Consider the following 11,189-nt stretch of genomic DNA (forward strand, 5'->3'; position numbering starts at 1 on the left):
AAACTGTTGATAAGTCACTCAGACACAAAAACATGGTCAAATTGGGTTCAGGTTGAGTTTAAATTTCTCTTAGGAGTATCACAAAAGCCACTGTGCAGGGTACTGTGTGTACTGCACACCAACACACTCACTGTACATGTACAAGTGACACCTTAGCGTAGTATGTTGACTGCCATTCAGAGAACCAGCGTTACAGAATGTTATCTTCCTTTTTTTTAATTTCAGTAGACATGACTCAGGAGCTCTTTACAGCATTATGTACAATAACCCCCCCCCCACATCCACCACTGTATACACTAATAGATCAGTGATAGCCAATACCATAACATTAGCCCTACAATATATCAGACAGGCTCTGATTCATTAGAATGTTCTTAATGTTTTACTGTAAAAATGACGTGCAATGACATTGCAGTGCCAGTGTCACTGAACATTTCATGCGTGTTCGCATTAAATAGACAGGACATGTATGGCACAAATACCCTTTGTGAGTGATGTAATTTTGGGATGCTCATATCCATCCTTAGTTTGATATAACTGACTGATCAGATATCACATACAGGTTTGTGTTTGTTCTCCCTGTACGCTGGGTCAGAAGTGTTTTGAAGAGTGAGAGAGCCCCAGCACTGCTTTTTGCATCCTCCTCCATTATGAGGTCATATCTGTCCATCATTTCCAGTAGAGAGTTCAGCACCTCCTCTCCTTTTGGCAGCGATGCTGTGTTCAGATGTAGAGCCACCCTCTGAGACAAACCTGCCACTGTTGCTGGGATCACAGGAGGCCACTTCTGCTCTGTCAGGACAAGGGTGACGTAAGGGAAGACCCTCTCTACTGCAGATACAAACTCCTGAAAGAGAGAGAGGGAGGTGACAACAAAGGAGTAACACTACTGTATGTAGTGAAAAAGAAACACAATGACAAGCACCTCAAAAAAGGATTTAACTGTAATTCCTGCATGAGGGTACTGTGACACTTTCTTCCCCTGATTATGTGCGACATATCAGTTTTAATACATCCAGTATGGGCATGATATTGGCCTTTTCCCAACGATTAGGTTTTGATCAGTCAGCATCACCCACATCCCACATCATAATGCAGCCACTGATTTCCATTTCCCTACTGTACAGAAACTCTGACACTGAACCTCAAGTCTGCATTAACTCTTATCAGCATTTCATTATCATAATCCACTCAGCAATACTCTCCAGGCAGTCTGAGTACATACATTTAAAACAAACAATAAAATAAAAGAAAGATCCAAACATATCAACATACATAGCTGTTCATCATGTGTACCAGTCACCGGGTTCAATTTCATTTGAAAGCACGTAGTCTAGTTTGTAGACCTGTCCAACTGTCTCCAGATAGTGGCATCGCAATATTGAAAGATGCTGTTGCAACATCATTGGCTCAAGATGTGAATCTCAGCTTTCAAACACCTTTGCTGTTACTCCTGTGTGCCCATCAGGGGTCGGGGCAGTCATCCATGTGTCAATGTCAGAGAGCAGTCTCAACGGAGTAAAGGGGATCAGGGTCGACAGCTTTAGAGAGGTGGATGACATCTGCATGGCAGTAAAAATCAGTACTGTGCTCACCGAGGATCACCCCTAGTGATCCCAGACTGAACAGCAGTGGATCCAGGACAGAGCCTTGTGGCAATCTGTGTGCAGTGCCTATTCTTTCTGATGAAACAGAACAGCATTGTTTGCAGAATAGTTGGTGATGCAACTTATCACCAACTTGTAGTAAAGGGGCTGAAACATGCAAAACAACCAATGCTGGCTTTGACCACAGATACTGGATTGGTTTCTTCTCATTTCTAGAGAGAAACCTTGCCAGTCTGGTGTGACATTATTTTAATTGAACCTGCCCTACAGTTGTTAAGATGATGCCAACACAGATTTTACACTGTTAGACTGCAGGAAAAACTCCTGCACATTTTTCTTGTATCAGAAACCCATGTTGGAGGAAGCAAATCCGTAAGGCAGGAAGCTACATACCTCTGTGTCATTAATGCTCTGTAAACCCTCCATGCTGATCCAGACAGGCCTGAAGAGCTCGTCTCTGCTATAGGCTGAGTGCAGCAGTTTGAGAGAAGCTTCCAGAAGCTGCTGAGTGTAAATCCTCAGGTGAACACCCCAGGGAACCTCTGCTCTCTGCCCAAGCAGGTGCAGGATGTCCTGCAAACACATCCACACAAAAGGCCTTATTTATCCACAAGGTTTTGAAGGCATGATGCTTCTTAGAACAAGTCTGCATAAAACCAATAACAAGACAACAGAAATGCAAAAGCAGACATAAGCTCAGCTTTTGCCATGATCTGGAAAACATCCAGCCTGAGTCCATTGAGCTCAACTAGACATGTGGACTGATCATTGTACTACAGAGAATGTTAAGCTGATAATGCCACTTGCCAACCTCTAAAATCTCCTTAACAAACACAGCATTAAATTAGGAGTTGCACGTGTAAATAGAGCATCATTTGAATCCTCAGGTTCAGGAAGAGATTTAGGTGAATGGTTTAGGTGTAATTTGACATTTCCAGAGCACCCATCATATCTGTATTTATTATTTTTCCCAATTGGAAATCTAAACAGAAGACTACTCTGGACTTAGTAATCTAGTCTAGTAATTTCCTTTGCCGTTAACAACCTGTTTTTCAGTCATATACCTGCAGTGTGAGGGCCTCTGAGCTCTTTGAAGAACCTTCCACTAGAGGGACTCCAGGCTGGCTGATGTCAGAAGCCACCCGAACCACCAACATACCAGCAGCACCATCTGGACACACACAGATGTTATTAGTGAGACAGTGGAGATGACTAGCATTAATGCTTCATTGCTGCCACAGTGACTTTATGGACCCAGCAGTGTCCACAGGTTAGCACTAGTTTGATGGCATGAAGATGTCCTGACAGTACACACTGAAGCAGTGAAGACACAAGGTCATGCTTTACAGCAAACTGACCACTTCAGTGTCAACCACAACACAAAAAAGCTGCTGCAGGCTGCAACAGCATTAAGAGCTGTGATCACACAGTAACTCATGGGAAGGAATGTTTTGGTTTCACTTTTTTGTGTAGCAGTTGCTTTATACCACCTCCAGGTGGCCCTAAAGTAAGAGATTTAAGTACAGAGTTACTGATGGTGGAGAAAATGCTTTGATGAAGAATTGCAGCATAGCAAGACAGCCTAATATGAGTAAATCCATTATTCTTTGAGTGAAAATAGAAAATGATGAAAGCAAATGTACATCTAAAACTGTAATGAAGGAGTTTTTTGTATCTACAAACCTGAAAGCTGAGTTAACAGGGAGGCCCAGTCAGTGACTGTAAACCAACGGACTGCCAGGCTGTTGCGTGGTGTGACTGTTGAAGGGAAGTTGGTGTCTGAGTTGTGAATTGGGTACAGGAAGTCCATCAGGTCTCCTCCAGGATAGAATCTCCTCAGACGGCCCTGCACACCTGCCAACAGAAGCTCGACATCAGTAAATAAACCAAACACCAAGCAGTCACTTCTAACCTTTATCATCTGATCAAATCATGAAAATGTTTTCACTTTTGACTCTTTTATCAGAACAGTTGCTTCCAAGCTGGTGATATATAACACCTCAGGAATTAAAAGTATACCACCATCCCTTTTTCCTCAACAAATTCAAAGAAGAAATCAAGTGTCCAAAATTCAAAAAACTGGATTTAAAAACTTAAGTTTCTCAAATTGGATTTTGGAGGTTGAGGTGGTGGAGGGTTGTGAAAAATACATTTTGTAAAATATTTCACTGCTATAAGTTCAATAGTATGTACAGCAATTTCAACATGTAATATTCAGTAATATTTAGATTTCATTACATTTCAACACAACTCAACTAATTGCAGTCTTTCTTTGCTTCCATAATAACAAATCTTGAGTCTAGGGTATGCATTGAGAGAGGTTTAGCTTTAAGCTTTAGGTTTGGCTTGAAGGTTTATTGACTGACTGACATTGACTCCATTTGTATTATAAACTTAGTAACCATTTCTGTTTCCTTACCTAAAGCCTGTTTAAATTCAGACAGCGTTGGCTCATATATATCATAGTAGACTGCGGCAGGGTGGGTGTTGTCACGGATGAACAGCAGGTCATCGACTTTTGGACGAATTGAATCCTGCCACAATGTCAGACTAAAGCTGGACACCAAATAACGCACCCAAACAATATCAGTGTCACAAAGTGCAACATCATGTGGAAAATGCACAGGAAAATGCTCTGGGGTTGAAAATGCTGTGGATTATCAGATGAATGCCTCTGCCAGACAGACTGAGGACTGAGTCCTTATCAATAAATAACTGACTTTCAGTCATTTCCATTATACAGATGGAAGTTTTCTGTGTTACCGTGATGACTGGGTGAGGAGCCAGTTGATGTGCTGCCAGCCTCTGGGAGCCAGCACGGTGTAGATTGGGAATGTCACCTGAACAGACAAATTATTCTTCATGTTTTATTACAGATCTTAAAACAGAGTATCATGATGAAATTCATTATAATACCTTGGTGTAATGGCTGTGAACAAATGAGACCACTGGTGATGCTACTTGTCCTCTGAATAACACTGAATGTCACACACAGAAATTTGACAAAGGAAGCAAGTGTTCTTCGAGTGTTATGAAAGGCGACGGCTGCCTGTATGACACTACTTGGTGATTTTGTCTTTGGACATGAATTTCTTTTAGCATCTGTATGCAGCAACAGCGCCCTCTTACTGTTTCATACTGTAAAGTCATTTAGCAGAATTCCTGCCCAAGTGGATCACAAAATAAAATGCGGAATGGTTATTACATCAATATGTCAAACTTATCAAACAGAGCTGCATGAATTACATTAAAGGCCTGCTCACACAAGCAGTGAAATCTTGGTTCAATTTGAATCATCAGCCATTTGAATGGAACCACTTCAATCAAATCTGCTCACAGAGGCCTAGTAATTTGGGTTTTCATATAAAGTTTAACTTTGGTAAACTTTGGCATGCATTTTGTCTTTGAACAAGCCTTTTTGGTAGTGCTGACCATTGAGGCAAAAAGGAACAAGCTATTATATTAGCTACATTGCTACAGCCAACTTTACGTATTGCCCTGCTCTTCTGGACTATAAAAACCTCCAATCAGACAAACGAGGATTACAGTCAGCTGTGACAGAGCAGTTAGTAGAAACACTTTAATTATCTGTGGTAGAAAATAGTGACTGAGCTAGTTTGACCCGCAAGTAGCCACTGCATCAAGCTTCCTGCTCTTTCACAAGAACGTGTGAATGAATCTGACTGCGCCACTTTCTGATCTGACACTAATTCAGACTCATTTCCACACTACTGGTTATTTTTGCGTGTCTTTTCAAGGCTTACCTTCTGGGGGGCGTCTTTGATCATATTATACATTTCTTCCATCATGGGCCTGGTGTAGGTTTTCGTGAATATTTGAGGAACATAGAGTACCTGTCAGAAGCATCACAGTGTCAGCTGTACATCACATCCAATAGCTGGGGCTGTAATGCCCATTTTACGTTTAAAACAACAATGCTCCCCCCAAAAATGGAGACAACCTGCTATCTTTAGATTATTATCAAAAGTGGGGCAAGAAAATACAATGCTCAACCTGAAAGGTGGCATATGTGTGGAGAGCATGTTAATAACTAAATGGTTTATCCTCTGGTGAGCAATAAAACATACAGTACTTTCTCAATCAGCTTCTTACTGTGAGTAATAGATGTCTGCATGAACACACCATTTTCTTGATTCATTTTAGGCTACTTTACATTGGAGATTTCTGTATCGTTTTCGTTCTCTGCACCTCTCTCACTGATTTGAAGTGGGCAGGGCTCAACTGGAAAGAGCAACTGGAAAACTGGAAAGAGCCAATGTCACTTCTGTGCACCAATCAGGACAGTCATTCAAATTTAATCACACCACTCCCTTACTGCCATGATGAAGCAAATTAAGAGTTTAGGTGTTATATATTCTTGAGGTCTGAAGCAAAGTTTGTATGGTGGACACTGTTTGTTCTGAGGGTGGTGAAAAATAAATCAGGAATGGACCAACCACAACATACCGCGTGTTCAACAAATTACCTTACAATCACTCCTGTATATTTTGGCCACAATATTAGTGGGGCCCCAGACATGGCCTTTAGTGGTCCCCAAGAGAATGAATCCTACTGACCAGTGATCCCGACTTTTCCTCTGGCGTCGCCAGCAGTTCAAAATCTCAATCAGACTCAGCCGTTTATTGCTAATTCATAAATGTTAACATGCTAACAAGTTAAACTACAAAGGTTAACATGGTGACCATTATACCTGCAAAACATCAGCCTGTTAGCATTGTCATTGAAAGCAGGCTGAAGTTGGAACTTAGCTCAAAGCACACTGCACCAAAATACATCCTCACAGAGCTGCAAACATGTTTCTCACCAAATCAGGCAGAAAACACTTCGTATCCAGAGTTGATGCAGGTGGGACTATTTCTAGATTCCACGCTACATTCCTGTCTTTGACATAAGCTCTGGACCAAAGTGATGGATCCACAAATGGACCTATGCACTGACCACCTGACGGACATTAATGGCTTGGCTACAGATCCTAAGGTCATATACAAGTATTACATGTGATTCTGAATCAGGCTGTGAACATGTAATACCTTCCATCCAGGAGACAAAGTCACATCTGGAAACTTCTCATGAATTAACTGCAGAAATCTGGAAAAGAAGAAAGGAGGGAAAGAGTGGAGAGAAATGCACTGTATGTTACGATGGGGCAGTGACATAATGTATCCTGTCTTGTATCCTATTTGCTGTGGCATTTTTTCCAAAAATCCCATGTTGGATTATCTATATATCTCCTGACCTAAACCTAATCTAAGTCCTTTTGTTGAGGGGGCGTTTCTAATTTGGCAACGTGGCAATAATTCATGTAGTGCATGTACAATTCAAGCATGTGAATAGCAATGAACTGATGGACAAATTACAAAATAAATAAATATCTGGCTTTTTCACCTGGTTCCATTGATTATAGGGAATGGGCTTTGTAGGTTGGGGCCTAGGACAATGTCTGCATTAACCCACACAGGCCTGTTTATTCCTCTGCTGCTGTTCTTTTGACTAAGCAGGTCCAATGACAAACCCACTGATTCCAGAGCCTTAAAATCCAGCTTCATACCTGCAGGGAGACACAGAGCATTAAAAACTGCGCTTGCTTCTTAAAGGACCAGTGTTTAGGATTTAGTGGGATCTAGCAATGAGTTTGCAGTTTGCAAAATACAGAAGGCTCTCTCTGTGGATATAAGGAGTTTATTGTCAGATAACAAAAACATGATTCTTATTTTCAGGTGATTAAACACTAATGAAAATACTATGAATGAACATTATGATAATACATTCCATTTCTGCCAATAGACCCTCCTAAAGTCTACACACTGGTCCTTTAAGACTGTTGGATGGACACAGACGAACAGGCGTACATATTAAGACACAGACAGACATCAGTGACTGTATTCATAAAGCTTCAGAGAAGCCTAGATGAAATTCTAAGAAAATTCTTAAAATCATGACAATTTTTAAGAACTTTGCCCTTACAGTTAGGGCAAAAATCCTGCTAAAGATAGCGCTAAAGAGAGCTGCTAAGATGAAAAACTGTTGGGAGTAGAGTGGAGGACTTTTAAGAGGCTTAAGGGTTTCTTAAGCAGAGCAGAAAATGGTGCAAGGACAAAGGAGAAATTGTCTCCTAAAGCTGAATGACAGCGAGTTAATCAAACAAAATGAGAAATCGTGCTGGGATAATGTTTGTAGCTGATGTCATTACAAACATTCTCACATCTCCCACCCAATGCAACAACGCTATAACACCAGTGATCATGGAAACTGATGAAAGCTGAGTAATTTTTACCCCAGTTTATAGGCCTATCCAGTGGTACTGAAATCACGCTAGATAAACATAAGCAAGTAAATATAACGATCAGCATGTGAATAGTTACTGCACAAGTAGGCCTTTGTTTTCAAACATTTCGTAGGCAACTTTTAAAATACGACTCACAATTTCTTCACCAGAGAGGTTAATTACATAAAATAGTATTCATAATTACACCATGTCTTAATAGAAACTGAATTAAATACATTTTCTAGAGGCCAGCACAGCATCTAACCACTGGTCCAGAGTGTTGTCACTGAAGATGTCAGGAGGGTGAGCCATGATAGGGATTGGCTTCTCATTGGACGTCCCATAACCTTCCAGAGTGATATCAGATTCCAGGATCATAACATCACCTGAGGGCATGAGAGAGGATACAGTTTGTCAAATTATGTACTGAATGGAGCATAATGTTGCTGCTGTATAGTACAGCACACACACCTCAGTTACAAATGAGTGTTATCATTTTAACATTGATAAATCCACCATCACCACATTAGTTAGCAGAGCTACAAGCACAAATAACACCATCAAAGAAGAAAGCAATTTTGTTTGTGGAAGTGTGAGTGATTTACTTGCGAGAGCTTTGTTCATGTCCTCCTTGTCATTGGCACCGTGAACCCAAGTAGCCAACAGACCGTCAGGTTTGCTGATCTCACCTAACTGAACCAGAAAGTCCAGCATGTCTCCACCAGTTGGAAACGGTGGAAGAGAAGCTGAGGAATCTGATTGGTATGTAAAAACATGAGACTTGAAACATTCATAGAAAATCTTTTTTTTTTTTTTTAACATGCAACACATAATATAACGCAGGCAACAGAAAATATTGATATATCAGAAATGATATGTTTTACATATTTTAGCCAAGATGTTTGATGATGATATATGAAGCATTACAAGCTGCTCTAGTGCAATACTTCAAAGTGTTCAGAAAATATGCGGCTTGTGAGGGTCCAATATTTATTTCGGTCACTATGGGGTGAAAGAATTGGTCATTATCTGTGCTCACATTCACTTCTCCCATTGTAGTGAATAGTCTCGTTAAGGGGGCGGGCCACAACAAAATCCACTTGACAGGGATACAAGAATTTACTGTTAAGTGTGCTGTCTCCTTTCTGAACTGTCTCTGCTTTCAGCAAAGTATTTTAAGTGTGTTTTTTTAACTTTAAGTGTGTGAAGGAGCGGTATCGCAGGTCATTCCTTCCTGCAGCTGTCAGACTACACAACAAAAACTGCTCCAAGTAATCAGTGCAATAGGCAGTGCAATAATCTGCAATACAACCTGTACATAACAGTCTGTAAATACTATTTACAATTTTTTAGGATGACGTTTCTTTTTATTTCACTTTTTGTATATACTTGTTGTTTTCAATTTGCATGCACTGGTTATACTACTCTATCTGCTTTATTGATGCTGCTGTAAATTGGAATTTCCCCTCGTGGGACTAATAAAGGAATATTGAATTGAACTAAATTGAATTGAAGCACCTCACACTTCCATTAAAAAAAAAAATAAAAAAAATAAATAAAAATCATGCTAGCTGTTCAATTACGTTTTACAAAGCAGTTCTCTAATAGCAGAATGTAAACACCCCCTGAATTCCCAGAAAAAAATCCCCACAGAACCCTGTGGATTGACCACAGAAAGATTATGGATTGATCAATCTTAGTTACTGTATAAAGTCTATTCACAATGATAAACTTAAGTACAAGTATATACAAAAATGATCCCACCCAGATGCTTGCCATGCTTTATTATTTTACAACTTTAAATGTATTTATTCTAATGCTGAATAATTCACACCACGGTTTCTGTGATTATGTAACAGCTACTTCATCAAATGTGCCCTCTGACTCGTATTTAACAGTAACAGGTAAATGAACCACAGAGGTCTAAGTGCCTTGGACTTCCCTCCTATCAGTAGAACTCATGAACACTTTTGTATGAGAGGTGAAACTGAAAAGTAATTCTACTTGCCTTTGACTTTCTACACAACTCAAAATGTTCATTTTAAGTCTTCAAATTAGTTGAGGGATACAGTGTAAATCATAGCAAGCATTTATTTTATGTTCTCTGTATTACTTTGACAGTTTAGGATATATACCCATGTTATCCATTTACATTGCTTTATTTCATGGTCTGTTTAGCAAGTAGCAAGGTGCTGATGTGCACAACACACAAAAAGAAATCAACTATTAAATGAATGCACTGCACAGTGGGTGAATGTAACACGTCCACTAGTGGAAGACTCATATCACTGATCCTTATGTGGAGAGCCAGACACTAAACTACTCCCACTATCAAACACACGTGTAAATAAAACTCAGACCGGCCTTTCACAGACACCAATGTGAAAGAAGATTCCACGTTCAATGTCAACACAAACAAGCATAACTTTCTGAAGAACCTGCTGCATTTGGACACGAGCAAAAATATTAAAACAATGCCAGATGGTGAATTTAAAGATGTAGTATGAAGGAATTGTCGCTTACTGTAAATACAAGATTCACACATGGTCACTCCTGGCCAGCTCAACACCACCAGACGCGCAGTGTTAGCTCAAAGAAAGTCACTGCAGTACGAACGTTACATTTGTTGTCATGGAGAACAAGCTAACTAAGCTAGCCGCGTCACCTACCTGCCCAATACAGAACAGGGCACCTTCGCGTAGCTTTTCGCTGCCATCTTCTTCTTAACTGCTCGCATTTGAAAGCCAGCCCCTAATTCTCTCTCACTTTGGTGCTGTGTCCGCTTCGTGTTTCGCCTCACTATAATGGCTTTTTGGGGGCGCTGTGTCCGTCATTGACGTTGCTCGCGTGCTGCTCACTGTCTGATACCTATCGTTTTCTAAAGTCCCGACCTCACTTGCGCGCTCTGATTGGCTGGGACCTCGACACCCACTGCCCAACGGCTGCCGTCCACCAACGTCCCGACCACATTAAAATAAGAGAAGCAGAGCAGGCAGAGGGCAGGCCCTCTGCAGATCAACAGGCCGCCACACACTTCTAGTGGGTCAGTCAGTGAGAGGGATGGTGTATGGGTACATACATTGTCATTTTAGGGAAAACCTGCATATTATACATGCCACTAAAAGGGCATGTTTCAGCCTCAGAGGTTGCTGCTTGGTGTATACCTGAGATGATCGTGGAGCCTCTGGTTACAAACAACTGTTTCTCTGGGTCAGACAGACCATATCACCACCTCTACCACTGCACACGATTATGCGCCTGAATCAACCACATATCTACATTGACTTAAGAGGCTT

The 11,189-nt window shown here is 40.8% G+C and overlaps 1 protein-coding gene across 2 annotated transcripts; it reads right to left on the minus strand.

The window, feature by feature from the left end:
- Positions 1-37: 37 nt before the first annotated feature.
- fam151a (family with sequence similarity 151 member A) lies at positions 38-10,791 on the minus strand. 2 transcript variants are annotated; one of them, XM_070974768.1, is made up of 12 exons: positions 10,417-10,791; positions 8,499-8,648; positions 8,130-8,279; positions 7,014-7,176; positions 6,659-6,716; positions 5,372-5,461; positions 4,371-4,447; positions 4,027-4,163; positions 3,291-3,461; positions 2,672-2,778; positions 2,001-2,180; positions 38-847 (listed from the first exon to the last, which is right to left on the minus strand). In XM_070974768.1, the coding sequence occupies exons 1-12, from the start codon at positions 10,436-10,438 to the stop codon at positions 524-526; spliced, it is 1,629 nt and encodes a 542-aa protein (XP_070830869.1). In that variant the 5' UTR covers positions 10,439-10,791; the 3' UTR covers positions 38-523. The 2 variants fall into 2 exon arrangements, with proteins under 2 accessions (XP_070830869.1, XP_070830870.1); XM_070974769.1 differs by having other exon boundaries at positions 193-847; positions 10,563-10,791.
- Positions 10,792-11,189: the final 398 nt, after the last annotated feature.

The sequence above is a fragment of the Chaetodon trifascialis genome, chromosome 11 (genome assembly GCF_039877785.1).
Source record: "Chaetodon trifascialis isolate fChaTrf1 chromosome 11, fChaTrf1.hap1, whole genome shotgun sequence".
NCBI lineage: Eukaryota > Metazoa > Chordata > Actinopteri > Chaetodontiformes > Chaetodontidae > Chaetodon > Chaetodon trifascialis.

Excerpts from the sequence above, each read along its gene's own strand:
- fam151a (XM_070974768.1), bottom strand. The coding sequence starts at position 10,438 with ATGTGTGAATCTTGTATTTACA. Across the intron at positions 2,779-3,290 it reads CCTGTTAACTCAGCTTTCAG|ATGGTGCTGCTGGTATGTTG; the intron begins GTTTGTAGATAC and ends GTGTGTGTCCAG. Across the intron at positions 848-2,000 it reads AGAGCATTAATGACACAGAG|GAGTTTGTATCTGCAGTAGA; the intron begins GTATGTAGCTTC and ends TCTCTCTTTCAG.